This window comes from Salmo trutta, chromosome 26 (assembly GCF_901001165.1).
Source record: "Salmo trutta chromosome 26, fSalTru1.1, whole genome shotgun sequence".
Taxonomy (NCBI): domain Eukaryota; kingdom Metazoa; phylum Chordata; class Actinopteri; order Salmoniformes; family Salmonidae; genus Salmo; species Salmo trutta.
In genome coordinates this window covers 40,988,360-41,003,362 of record NC_042982.1, presented here as the reverse complement: position 1 = coordinate 41,003,362, position 15,003 = coordinate 40,988,360, and the positions used below count along the sequence as shown (strand labels likewise).

General features: G+C 39.9%; 1 protein-coding gene across 6 annotated transcripts in view; it reads left to right on the top strand.

The window, feature by feature from the left end:
- Positions 1-15,003, top strand: part of LOC115163786 (muscleblind-like protein 1) — a 101,942-nt gene extending 86,939 nt beyond the window's left edge. Inside the window, exons 5-10 of one of the 6 annotated variants that reach the window (XM_029715952.1) lie at positions 2,101-2,215; positions 4,842-4,877; positions 6,655-6,699; positions 10,142-10,233; positions 10,673-10,746; positions 11,085-15,003. In XM_029715952.1, coding sequence (XP_029571812.1) covers positions 2,101-2,215; positions 4,842-4,877; positions 6,655-6,699; positions 10,142-10,233; positions 10,673-10,729 — 345 coding nt within the window. In that variant the 3' untranslated portion in view covers positions 10,730-10,746; positions 11,085-15,003. Of the gene's footprint in view, positions 1-2,067; positions 2,216-4,841; positions 5,087-6,654; positions 6,700-10,141; positions 10,234-10,672; positions 10,747-11,084 lie in introns of those variants that run through there. The other 5 variants (XM_029715951.1, XM_029715955.1, XM_029715953.1 and 2 more) reach the window with 5 other exon arrangements.

The window sequence follows — 15,003 nt, the reverse complement described above, 5'->3', positions numbered from 1 at the left end:
GGACTAGTGTTACATAGACCACTGCTTGTTTTATAAGGACTAGTGTTACATAGAACACTGCTTGTTTTAGAAGGACTAGTGTTACATAGAACACTGCTTGTTTTAGAAGGACTAGTGTTACATAGAACACTGCTTGTTTTAGAAGGACTAGTGTTACATAGAACACTGCTTGTTTTATAAGTACTAGTGTTACATAGAACACTGCTTGTTTTAGAAGGACTAGTGTTACATAGAACACTGCTTGTTTTAGAAGGACTAGTGTTACATAGAACACTGCTTGTTTTAGAAGGACTAGTGTTACATAGAACACTGCTTGTTTTAGAAGGACTAGTGTTACATAGAACACTGCTTGTTTTAGAAGGACTAGTGTTACATAGAACACTGCTTGTTTTAGAAGGACTAGTGTTACATAGAACACTGCTTGTTTTAGAAGGACTAGTGTTACATAGACCACTGCTTGTTTTAGAAGGACTAGTGTTACATAGAACACTGCTTGTTTTAGAAGGACTAGTGTTACATAGAACACTGCTTGTTTTAGAAGGACTAGTGTTACATAGAACACTGCTTGTTTTAGAAGGACTAGTGTTACATAGAACACTGCTTGTTTTAGAAGGACTAGTGTTACATAGAACACTGCTTGCTTTAAAAAGACTAGTGTTACATAGAACACTGCTTGCTTTAAAAAGACTAGTGTTACATAGAACACTGCTTGTTTTAGAAGGACTAGTGTTACATAGAACACTGCTTGTTTTAGAAGGACTAGTGTTACATAGACCACTGCTTGTTTTAGAAGGACTAGTGTTACATAGAACACTGCTTGTTTTAGAAGGACTAGTGTTACATAGAACACTGCTTGTTTTAGAAGGACTAGTGTTACATAGAACACTGCTTGTTTTAGAAGGACTAGTGTTACATAGAACACTGCTTGTTTTAGAAGGACTAGTGTTACATAGAACACTGCTTGCTTTAAAAAGACTAGTGTTACATAGAACACTGCTTGCTTTAAAAAGACTAGTGTTACATAGAACACTGCTTGTTTTAGAAGGACTAGTGTTACATAGAACACTGCTTGTTTTAGAAGGACTAGTGTTACATAGAACACTGCTTGCTTTAAAAAGACTAGTGTTACATAGAACACTGCTTGCTTTAAAAAGACTAGTGTTACATAGAACACTGCTTGCTTTATAAGGACTAGTGTTACATAGAACACTGCTTGTTTTAAAAAGACTAGTGTTACATAGAACACTGCTTGCTTTATAAGGACTAGTGTTACATAGAACACTGCTTGCTTTAGAAGGACTAGTGTTACATAGAACTAGTGTTACATAGACCACTGCTTGCTTTAAAAAGACTAGTGTTACATAGAACACTGCTTGCTTTATAAGGACTAGTGTTACATAGAACACTGCTTGCTTTATAAGGACTAGTGTTACATAGAACACTGCTTGTTTTAAAAAGACTAGTGTTACATAGAACACTGCTTGCTTTAAAAAGACTAGTGTTACATAGAACACTGCTTGCTTTAAAAAGACTAGTGTTACATAGAACACTGCTTGTTTTATAAGGACTAGTGTTACATAGAACACTGCTTGCTTTAAAAAGACTAGTGTTACATAGAACACTGCTTGTTTTATAAGGACTAGTGTTACATAGAACACTGCTTGTTTTAGAAGGACTAGGGTTACATAGAACACTGCTTGCTTTAGAAGGACTAGTGTTACATAGAACACTGCTTGTTTTAAAAAGACTAGTGTTACATAGAACACTGCTTGTTTTAGAAGGACTAGTGTTACATAGAACACTGCTTGCTTTAAAAAGACTAGTGTTACATAGAACACTGCTTGTTTTATAAGGACTAGTGTTACATAGAACACTGCTTGCTTTAGAAGGACTTGCTGATTTTTGGTTCAAAATGATTGCTTCATGGAGATGCCTTTCTATTCTAATGAAATTATTTATTCTCCCTGTCTTTGATTCCACTTCCACCATTTTTTCTTGTCCCCCCCACCCCCCTGCTCCTTCTATCCTTTTGTTTTGTGTTTCCCCTCCATCGGGTCCCTCTATCAGGGGCTCTCACCTGTTTTACCTCCATTACCAAAGAGACCCACACTTGAAAAAGCCAACGGTGCCACTGCCATGTTCAACGCCGCTGGCATGTTCCAGTACCAACAGGCCCTGGCCAACATGCAATTTCAGCAGCAGTTCATCCCATCAGGTAGGCCTTGACCTTTCACCTTTCACCTCTCAACTGGCCGCGACCCCTGAAGTCAAGTCTGATACTGCTGACCTCCATTCACAAACCCAAATCCTTACCCATAAAATCTTTGGTTTCAGGCTCCTTACCCATAAAACCTTTGGTTTCAGCCTCCTTACCCATAAAACCTCTTGCTTCAGGCTCCTTACCAATAAAACGTTTGGTTTCAGGCTTCTTACCCGTAAAACCTCTGGGTTCAGGCTCCTTACCCATAAAACGTTTGGTTTCAGGCTCCTTACTCGTAAAACCTCTGGCTTCAGGCTCCATACCCGTAAAACCTCTGGCTTCAGGCTCCTTACCCATAAAATCTCTGTCTTCAGGCTCCTTACCATAAAACCTCTGGCTTCAGGCTCCTTACCCATAAAACCTCTTTCTTCGGGCCTGCACAGCACACATATAGTACCAGTCAAAAGTCCGTACACACCTACCCATTTCCAGGGTTATTCTTTATTTTTACTATTTTCTACGTTGTAGACTAATTGTGAAGACATCAAAACTATGAAATCATGTAGTAACCAAAAGTGTTAAACAAATCTAAAAATATTTTATATTTGAGATTCTTCAAAGTAGCCAAAGTAGCCCTTTGCCTTGATGACAGCTTTGCACACACTTGGCATTCTCTCAACCAGCTTCATTAGGTAGTGACCTGGAATGCATTTCAATTAACAGGTGTGACTTGTTAAAAGTTAATTTGTGGAATTACTATCCTTCTTAATGCGTTTCAGCCAATCAGTTGTGTTGTGACAAGGTAGGGGTGGTATACAGAAGATAGCCCTATTTGGTAAAAGACCAAGTCCATATTATGACAAGAACAGATCAAATTAGCGAAGAGAAATGACAGTCCATCATTACTTTAAGACATGAAGGTCAGTCAATATGGAACATGTCAAGAACTTTGAAAGTTTCTTCAAATACAGTCACAAAAACCATCAAGCACTATGATGAAACTGGTTCTCATGAGGACCGCCACAGGAAAGGAAGACCCAGAGTTACCTCTGCTGCAGAGGTTAAGTTCATTAGAGTTACCAGCCTCGGAAATTGTAGCCCAAATAAATTCTTCACAGAGTTCAAGTAACAGACACATCTCAACATCAACTGTTCAGAGGAGACTGCGTGAATCAAGCCTTCGTGGTCGAATTGCTGCAAAGCAACCACTTCTAAAGGATACCAATTAGAGATGAAGAGATTTGCTTGGGCAAAGAAACATGAGCAATGGACATTGGACCGGTGGAAATCTGTCCTTTGGGCTGATTTTGATTTGTTTAGCACTTTTTTGGTTACTACATGTTTCCAAATGGGTTTTTTCATAGTTGTGATGCTTTTACTATTATTCTACAATGTTAAAAATAGTACAAATAAAGAAAAACCTTTGAATGAGTAGGTGTGTCCAAACTTTTGACTGGTAGTGTAGTTCTAATTGAACTTTTATGTTGCAGTATCCCTGCTGAAACACTAACACAAACAAACACACACATACACCAGAACACTGGCACAACCCTGGTCCGACCCACTTACACCAGTCTGAGAACACTGGCACCACCCTAAGATGACAGCAAAGTAATCTTAACCTCTGTCTCACAGTCCTCTCACAGTCCTGTTATGTAAAAATAGCCGGCATGGATTGGGTCCAGTGAGTGTTACTGCTGGTTAAAAGTGGGATGGTGTAGGGGCCTTGAAGAAAAAAATGGGCCAGTGTTTTAGAAATAACCAGGCCGATATCTGTTCTCAGTCCATCCCTGCTATCAAGCCACAGTAGTCCAAGTCCACATTGAGAGAAATGGATGAAGCTCGTCCATAACCACTCTGGGCCAACAACCTTTACATAGGAGAAGTATTACAAGAGAGACAGTTTCCAACTTGCCCTGGCATGTAATTCATCTTGGAAAGTTATTGGCTGATGTGACTAGTCATTCACCTTTTTCCCTTTTTAAGACTTACATTTCCCCTGGATGACTGGTGCTAAAACCTAGGTCTTGTCAATAGTGTTTTGAAGCAACATTATCATAGCTACTGAAACACACTTCGACACACAACATCTGTCTGTGTGCTTTATGGTCTCTGTATGTTTATGTGCATTTAGTACTGACCATGATTCTATCTGTAAAGAGTGACCACTGTTAACAGTAATGATTATCATTAATGAATGATTCATGCCAGTAGAGGGGCTCCAGAGTGGCGCATCGATCCGAGACACTGCATCTCAGTGCAAGAGGCATCACTGTAGTCCCTGGTTCGATTCCAGGCTGTATCACAGGCAGCCGTGATTGGGAGTCCCATAGGGCGGCGCACAATTGGCCCGGGTTTGTCCGGGCTAGGCCGTCATTATAAATAAGAATTTGTTCTTAACTGACTTGCCTAGTTAAATCAAGGTTAAATATATATATTTTAAGATGCAAGTTAAATATGTCTTTATTCACTGCATGGTAGTTGATGTATCACCTGTGTGATGCGTTTTAATGTACTGTATACACTGTAACCGTAACAACACTCTCTACCTCTGTGGACACTGTCTTGTAATGGGTTGTGTTGATTTCTTCTCTCCATCTCCTTTTCCAATCCACTTCCTGTTGCAATGCATGATGGGCAGGCTCGATATTGTGCATGACACCTGCAACAAGTGTTGGTAGGTGCCAGCTTTCCTTCCTCATTACCTTTAAGCCTTTTCAGTCCCTCACATTCCATCTCAAGCCATCAGGGCAGCCATTTTCCACTCTGCGACAAAGGGGGCCTCTCAATAGTCCAAAGTAGCTTCACATCCTCATCTGCTTCCCTTCATAAAGAGATAGATAAAGATAGATAGATAGGTTTTATGTACACATACAAATACTTACTTACAAGCCCTTAACCAACAATGCAGTTTTAAGAAAATAGAGTTAAGAAAATATTTACTAAATAAACTTAAGCAGTTAATACAAATAAATCAAAAGTAAAACAATAAAATAGCAATAACGAGGCTATATATAGGGGTACCGGTACTGAGTCAATATGCGGGGTACAGGTTAGTCGAGTTAATTTGTACATGTAGGTAGGAGTTAAGTGACTATGCATAGATAATTAACAGCGAGTAGCAGCAGTGTCAAATCAAATGGGGGGGATAGTCTATGACTAGAGCGACTGTAGTCTTCGACAATTTTTTGGGCCTTCCTCTGACACCGCCTAGTATATAGGTCCTGGATTGCAGGAAGCTGGGCCGTATGCACTACCCTCTGTAGCGTGTTTGGTCCATGATAGTTTGTTGGTGATGTGAACATCAAGGAACTTGACACTTTCGACCTGCTCCACTACAGCCCCCGTCGATCTGAATGGCAGCATGTTTAGCCCTCCTTTTTCTGTAGTCCACGGTCATCTCCTTTGTCTTGCTCACGTTGAGGGAGAGGTTGTTGTCCTGGGACCACACTGCCAGGTCTCTGACCTTCTCCCAATAGGCTGGTGATGGTGTTACAGTCAAGCATAGCTACACAGTCGTGGGCGAACAAGGAGTACAGGAGGGGACGAAGCACGTACCCCTGAGGGGCCCCTGTGTTGATGATCAGCGTGGCAGGTGTGTTGTTGACTACCCTCACCATTGCAGTGCAGCTTTCATAAGATAATAAGAACATGAGAAATGAAACACGTTAATACAAATATTGTTATATTATCTTCCCTGTCTTGTGTCCGCAATGAAAACAATACAGTATGAAGGAAGGAAGGAAGGAAGCAATACAGTACGAAGGAAGCAATACGGTACGAAGGAAGCAATACAGTACGAAGGAAGCAATACGGTATGAAGGAAGCAATACAGTACGAAGGAAGCAATACAGTACGAAGGAAGCAATACAGTATGAAGGAAGCAATACGGTACAGAGGAAGCAATACAGTATGAAGGAAGCAATACGGTACAGAGGAAGCAATACAGTATGAAGGAAGCAATACGGTACAGAGGAAGCAATACGGTACAGAGGAAGCAATACAGTATGAAGGAAGCAATACGGTACAGAGGAAGCAATACGGTACAGAGGAAGCAATACAGTATGAAGGAAGCAATACGGTACAGAGGAAGCAATACAGTACGAAGGATTTAGTTGTCACTTGACCAGGTGTTGCCTGATGATGGAAAAGAGACAGGGACGTTGTTTTGGTGAGATGTGGCACAAAGTCTTGAAGCACTCTTTCAACTGCTGTCAATAAATATACAGCAGGGATTCTTGACCGTCAAGACAATCCTTGTCTGTCAGGGAAAAAAAATATTTTCATAGTTAGAAACTGTATTTTGTTGCATTATTTGTGCTTAAAAATGTTAATTCAGAGGAATTTTTATACGGGAAATGATTTGTAATAGAATTACATTTAATTAACATTTAGATTCACAGCTTGGAGAAAAAAATACAGAGCATTTCATCTTGTATTTCATACCCTGACAGAGTGGGACTGGACTGGATTGGGACAGACTGTGGGTTGCAGACAGGGTTAGTTGTAGTATTATCATATTATTGGTGATGATGGTGGTGCTGGTGGTTCAGTTATAAGATGTGTATTGTTATCGAAATATGAAACATTTTGAAGTACATTTTGAGAATGTTTTTTTTTACTGTAGGGTAGTTGTTACGGTAACTTTACTTGACACCCAGCGTCATAACATGTTATGACACGGTCATAACCATGTCATAATATGTCATAACAGCTGACATAACTTTTCATAACCTGTTATATTATGGTCATAACCTGTTGTGACATATATTGCATTATTTTGACACCTACATAAGTGTGTAAAAACACACAAAACCTACCACACAAGGCAAAACATTCCATTACACCATAGTCTACGTGTCAACAGTATGTCTATGTTATATAACATGTTCTGAAACTGACCATATTCAATTATCATTGTAATTGTGCACACATTGATGTCAGACATGCACCTACCCCAATGCTCTGTTGCTGATGACTGGGATGAATGCAGGAGCAGATTTCAGCAGCAGGACAAGACACCCTCGTTTTGACTGATGACTGACATAAGGGCATGTACGGGATAGGCCTATCTGGCTTATATGATTATGATGGTCATAATGCTTCTTGACGGTGTCATAAAGTGTATTTTCTACATATTATTGCATTTAAAAAAATAACTGTAAAGAATTCATTACAACAACAAAGGATTTAAGAAACCAACTTTCAAACGAAAGGAAATTTCTTGGCAGGGAAAATAATAATTTGAATAAATTACTCTTATGTAGGTGTCATAATCAACCATAAAATAATTCACTATATGTCACAACAGGTGTAAATATATGGGTCATGACAGTGTTAAGACCCTATTATGACAGGTTATGTCAAGTTATGTCAGCTGTTATGACATATTATGACATGGTTATGACAATGTGAGTGTCAAGTAAAGTGTTGCCGTTGTTTCACCTGTTTCCCTGTGTGTCAACCCCAATTGAATGTTCTCGCTCTCGCTATGCAGTACAAATGCATGGTCACGTTGCTGATGTTTGTCTGTCATATGATATGCACCATACAGTGCCTTCAGAAAGTATTCATACCCCATGATGTGCACCATGCAGTGCCTTCAGAAAGTATTCATACACCCTGATGTGCACCATACAGTGCCTTCAGAAAGTATTCATACCCCATGATGTGCACCATACAGTGCCTTCAGAAAGTATTCATACCCCATGATGTGTTGGATTTGCCCCAAACATAACGCTTTGTATTCAGGACAAAAAGTTATTTTCCTAGCCACATTTGTTGCAGTATTTAAGTGTCTTGTTGCAAACGGGTGTAACGCTTACTGTAGTGGGTGTGGAGTCAGGCGCAGGAAACAGGAGTGTTTGCTATCGGGCTTTAATGAAATGCACCGTCAAAAAGAATATACACCCAAGAAACAACAACAGGGTGTAATCCAAAAACACGTACCACTACACGAAACACAGTGAACAACAGAAATAAGCCCGCACACAGAACAGGTGGGGAAACGGGCTTAAATACCTAACTAAACAGTAATGAGACACAGGTGAAACCAATAAAGACAAAACCAACAGAAAAGGAAAAAGGGATCGGTGGCAGCTAGTAGGCCGGTGACGATGACCGCCGAGCGCCACCCGAACAGGGAGAGGAGTCACCCTCGGCAGGAGTCGTGACAACGGGATGCATGTTTTGGAATACTTTTATTTTGTACACGATTCCTTCTTTTCGCTCTGTCATTTAGGTTAGTAATGTGGAGTAACTACAATGTTGTTGATCCATCCTGAGTTTCCTCATATCATAGCCATTAAACTCTGTAACTGTTTTAAAATCACCATTGGCCTCATGGTGAAATCCTTGAGCAATTTCCTTCCTCTCCGGCAACTGAGTTAGGAAGGACGCCTGTATCTTTGTAGTGACTGGGTGTATTGATACACCATCCAAAGTCTAGTGAATTGTAACGATCGTCGTATATACTGGACCAAGGCGCAGTGGGTTGAGTGCTCATCTTAACTTTATTTAAACACGTAACTAACAAAAAAAGAAAACGATCGAACGAAACGTGTTGCAGGCTAACACACAGCAGTACAACAACTTCCCACAAAGGGAGAGGTGAAAACAGGGCTACTTAAGTATGACTCTCAATCAGCAACAACGATGTACAGCTGTTCCTGATTGAGAGCCATACCAGGCCAACAAAGAAATACACAACATAGAAAAACATAGAAATACAAAACAAGAACATTACCCAAAAACCCCGGGAACACATAAATCAAACACCCCTCTTACATAAATACATATCCTATTAAACCCCGAACCACATAAAACAAATACCCCCTGCCACGTCCTGACCAAACTACAATAACCAATAACCCCTTATACTGGTCAGGACGTGACATGAATAACCATTCTCAAAGCGATATTCAGTGTCTGCTTTTTTTATTTGTACACATCAACCAATCGGTGCCCTACTTTGTGAGGAATTGAAAAACCTCCCTGGTCGTTGTGGTTGAATCTGTACATGAAGTTCACTGCTCAACTGAGGGACCTTACAGATAATTGTGTGTGTGGGGTACAGAGACGGAGTAGCTATTAAAAAATTATGTTAACCACTATTACTGAACACGGAATGAGTCCATGCAACTTATTATGCTCCTGAGTTGTGCAGCGGTCTAAGGCACTGCGTCTCAGTGCAAGAGGCGTCACTATAGTACCTGATTTGAATCCAGGCTGTATCACATCCGGCTGTGATTGGGAGTCCCATGGGCAGCGCACAATTGGCCCAGCATCGTCGGGGTTTGGCCGTAGTAGGCCGTCATTGTAAATCAAAATTTGTTATTAACTGATTTGCCTAGTTAAATAAAGGTTAAATTAAAATTGATTTGTTAAGCACATTTTTATTCCTGAACGTATTTAGGCTTGCCATAACAAAGGGGTTGAATACTTATTGACTCAAGACATTTGAGCGTTGAATTTTTTTATTCATTTCTAAAATTTCTACAAGCAAAATTCCACTTTTACATTATAGGGTATTGTATGTAGATCAATGACACAAATTATCAATTGAATTCATTTTAAATTCAGGCTGTAACACAACAAAATGTGGAACAAGTGAAGGGGTGTGAATACTTTCTGAAGGCACTCTAGCTTGTTGCTGTAATAACCCAGTCTGATCTACTCATTGTCCTGACCCTCATCCCAAAACCTCAGTTACCCTGTCAGCTAACACATTATCTAAAGGTCAGCTTAGAATATTGTATCAATGGCACTAGATCCTATTTATAGATGGCAAATTATTTTCTAATGGACAACATCAAAACGATAGGTTTATAAGTGGTTAGAAGAAGACCTTTAAATAAATCCTTACCCAGTAACCTTTATAATAGAACAACACCTCGGGCCTGCTCCAGTTCATTTGTCTGTGTGATCTTTCTCTCCCTAAAGTACCCATGATGCACGGTGCTACGCCCGCCACTGTGTCTGCAGCCACCTCCTCTGCCACAAGTGTTCCCTTTGCAACCGCAACAGCCAATCAGGTTTGCCCCTCTTCCGTTTCCTCTCTCTCTGTCCACTTCTTGTGATGGAAGTATGTCACTTCCGGGTGATGATTTGAGAGTACTGTGCTATAGGCTGTATCCTCCATCTTGTTGGTACTTATGACCACTCCATTGAATTGTAATGAATGGTCATCAGAAGAGGAGGATGGATGCCATGGTAACTGATTACTAACATTTAAACACACTTAGAACATTCAGGACAATGACGGCATCGTTTCCTCCTCAGTGGTCAGTGTTGCTTTATTTGTAACGCATATTGTTTTCCGTTCATTTAAAGTATGATTGATAGTGAATTTGGCACCATCTGTAAGTGATGCAAGAAAAATGAAAATAGCCCATTGAGAGTTGTGTTGTAAAAGCTACATTTACAGTAAGGGTTGTTTTCTGTCTTCTCTCTATCTCTCATGCTCTTCCCCAGATTCCAATAATATCTACAGATCATCTTACTAGTCACAAGTATGTGACTCAGATGTAGAAGTCTCTACCAGAACAGTAAGACTCATTTTCATACAGGTGTAGGGTCTTAACTTGACCAGTTTCTCACGGCAGGAAAATATTCTCGCAGCAACAGAACATATTTATTATTGTGTGGATTATAATTAATGGACATTTTTGTAGGGGTTGGTACATTTTTTCAAATTGCACATTTAAAAAAAGCCCTTTTAAACCTTGAACATACTACACGTTTGCTTTTTCTGCTGTGCAGGTGATCACATTTAGATCCTACATCTGTATGTCATTATGTCTATGCAATCTCTTTTGATTTGTTCTTCTATTCTTCTCTAATTGGTTATTTTATTTTCTATCTGTTCTATTGTTTTCTCCTGCAGATGAAACTGGAGTGTGTTGGTGTTCCATCCGTCCCAGACAACAGTTCACCCTTCATGCCTGTAACCACAGAAATAGAATCTTTAGAATAGATTCTATTTCTATGCCTGTAAGCATAGACATAGTATCTTTAGAATAGATTCTATGTCTATGCCTGTAAGCATAGACATAGTATCTTTAGAATAGATTCTATGTCTATGCCTGTAAGCATAGACATAGAATCTTTAGAATAGATTCTATTTCTATGCCTGTAACATCCAGAACACCAGGAGACTCCAACCACCTGTAAACTGTAGTGGTTCTGACATGCATGCTACTCGAAGAGGTCCAGTTTGTCATAAGGTGGTGAACATGTGTATTCTACACACACCATACGGACAACAGCACCTCCTACAGAGAGAGGAACAATGCCATCTACAGAACATTACAGCCATGCCTTTATATCTGTGGAGGCATCATCCATTAAAACACCGGACACACTTTGAATGTCAACGCTCACTAGTTTGTTATGTCAGCAGACCAAGACTCTCTTTTATGTTATTTTCAGTTTGCTTTTCTTTAATTTATATTATTTTTCATGGTTTACACAAAACAAAGGTGCACCTTGTATTTTAAACAAGAGGGGGAAATGAAGAGGAATAGTAACTAATTGCCATATTAGACTGAATGAATTGTGCATGGCTTGTTTGTAGATGACTTGGTTCTTACAAGACCAACTTGGTTGAAATGGGTTAGTGGGCTTGGTGCCATAATGACAGCTGAATGTTGTGGGTTTAGCACACCTTTGTGTTTTAAAACCCATCCCAGCTTTACTAGATATGTTGCAAGCTCCACTTAAAGTGCCATAGACTGTATGTACATCTCAAAAACCTTTGAGTGTTATGAGGTCATTGTAGCCATGTTACAGTGTTAACCTGGGGAACGCCTTCAAAGTCTCTAATGTCTCTAGTGTCCTTGTTCCTTGAATGTTTGTCTACAGTTTGTTGTCATTAACAGATGAACCAGTCATGGTCTTTGCCTCTTGGGTACGCAGTTACCAACCTTAGGTTGTCTGATTTAACTCTGTCCTTCTGTTGGTTTTCTTTTCATTTGCCTTGAGCTTAGATTCCATGGTGTGAGGCAGACAGAGAAGGGGTCTTGGTTCTGTTAGGACCCGTTCTTCTCTGGGTAACAAGTCTGTACTCTAGTTGGTTCTGTTAGGACCCAGTTCTCTCTGTCTCTGAGTATAAAGTCTATAGACTCTAGTTGGTTCTGTTAGGACCCAGTCCTCTCTGTCTCTGGGTATAGTCTATAGACTCTAGTTGGTTCTGTTAGGACCCAGTCCTCTCTGTCTCTGGGTAAAAAGTCTATAGACTCTAGTTGGTTCTGTTAGGACCCAGTCCTCTCTGTCTCTGGGTATAAAGTCTATAGACTCTAGTTGGTTCTGTTAGGACCCAGTCTTCTCTGTCTCTGAGTATAAAGTCTATAGACTCTAGTTGGTTCTGTTAGGACCCAGTCCTCTCTGTCTCTGTCTCTGGGTATAAAGTCTATAGACTCTAGTTGGTTCTGTTAGGACCCAGTCCTCTCTGTCTCTGTCTCTGGGTATAAAGTCTATAGACTCTAGTTGGTTCTGTTAGGACACAGTCCTCTCTGTCTCTGGGTATAAAGTCTATAGACTCTAGTTGGTTCTGTTAGGACCCAGTCCTCTCTGTCTCTGGGTATAAAGTCTATAGACTCTAGTTGGTTCTGTTAGGACCCAGTCCTCTCTGGGTATAAAGTCTATACTCTAGTTGGTTCTGTTAGGACCCAGTCCTCTCTGTCTCTGAGTATAAAGTCTATACTCTAGTTGGTTTGGTTTTGACCTAGTCCTCTCTGTCTCTGGGTATAAAGTCTATAGACTCTAGTTGGTTCTGTTAGGACCCAGTCCTCTCTGTCTCTGAGTATAAAGTCTATAGACTCTAGTTGGTTCTGTTAGGACCCAGTCCTCTCTGTCTCTGGGTATAAAGTCTATACTCTAGTTGGTTCTGTTAGGACCCAGTCCTCTCTGTCTCTGGGTATAGTCTATAGACTCTAGTTGGTTCTGTTATGACCCAGTCCTCTCTGTCTCTGAGTATAAAGTCTATAGACTCTAGTTGGTTCTGTTAGGACCCAGTCCTCTCTGTCTCTGGGTATAAAGTCTATAGACTCTAGTTGGTTCTGTTAGGACCCAGTCCTCTCTGTCTCTGGGTATCAAGTCTATACTCTAGTTGGTTCTGTTATGACCCAGTCCTCTCTGTCTCTGGGTATAAAGTCTATACTCTAGTTGGTTCTGTTAGGACCCAGTCCTCTCTGTCTCTGGGTATCAAGTCTATACTCTAGTTGGCTCTGTTAGGACCCAGTCCTCTCTGTCTCTGGGTATAGTCTATAGACTCTAGTTGGTTCTGTTATGACCCAGTCCTCTCTGTCTCTGAGTATAAAGTCTATAGACTCTAGTTGGTTCTGTTAGGACCCAGTCCTCTCTGTCTCTGAGTATAAAGTCTATACTCTAGTTGGTTCTGTTATGACCCAGTCCTCTCTGTCTCTGGGTATAGTCTATAGACTCTAGTTGGTTCTGTTATGACCCAGTCCTCTCTGTCTCTGAGTATAAAGTCTATAGACTCTAGTTGGTTCTGTTATGACCTGGTCTCTGTCTCTGGGTATAAAGTCTATAGACTGTAAAGGCTTAATGCAGGGGTCTTTGGCCCTGGACCCAATATTATGCCAAAGTGTCACTTGTGATGAAGAAGGAGTGGAGACTGTAAAAAAGCAAGGATAGAATGAATCACTACTGAAAGTTGCATGATAAACCTGAGTGGGGTTAGGAGAATTTTCAAAGTTACAGGGTGGCTTATGGTTGAGTTGCTCTGAGTTTTAATATGGTGTGGTTTTCATTTTATTATAATTCTTTTAATGATTTTTATTTTTATTTTATGTTTTTATTAAGTGCAGTTTATATGGTCTACGATATGTAAGAGAACTTGTGAAAACACATTATGTGTAATTAAATGTGTGATAGTAGGGATACTTTTGGATAGATACAAACATTTTTTCTTCTTCTGTGTTCTGTGTTGACATATGTGGGTGCACTAGTGGAGCTCTGTTCAGCCAATCACAGATGAAGTTGTGTAAGGACAAGGGGGGGGGGGTGTACATTTGTGTATGGAAGCGTGGGGGAGTGTAGATTGTTTTTTGTTTTAAACCCTCCGTGCTTCTGCATGCATTGTATGAAAAGACATGGCATGGAAGAGTTGGTAAAGCTTGACCTGATTGTATTACTCATCCAAAGCCTTAGAAAACACCACGAGGTCGGCACAATGCAACAAGCCATTTCAAATCGTCCTCTTGCCTAACCCTTACTGTTTTGTCGCCACACAAAGCTTTCGTGGTATATATATGATTGTTGTCTTTCACTCTAAACATTTATTTCTTGTTGAGTTCAGTTTTTCAAGAAGATGAATGTCTTATTTCATTTTGTTTAATGCACGGATTACATTTTTGATATTTAGTTAAAGGAGTTTTGTCTTAGTAGATTTTACCAGAAACTTTTGTAGGATTCTGAATATTAGGTAATTTGTGTGTTTTTTGTGTTCTTCATACCATATTTTAGTTTTCTGAAATTTCATGTAATGTTGATTTGAATATTTACTGTAGTGTTATGATTGTAAACCCAATGATTTTTATTTTCTGTGAACTGTAAGAATTGTTTTCATTTCTTGTCTGTTTGAGTTCCTTTAAACAAAGATATTTTATGTGGGTGTCTGACTTTGAGGAAGTACTAGGAGAGTGAGGCTTGCTGTGACAACGCTCACTGACAATGGAGTATTATTTTAATGATCGTCTGGTTTGTAACTAGTCACTCTTATAAGGAAAAAAATATTATAAAAAAATCTCGTTCTTAGATGTGTAGGTAAAAAAAAAAAAAAA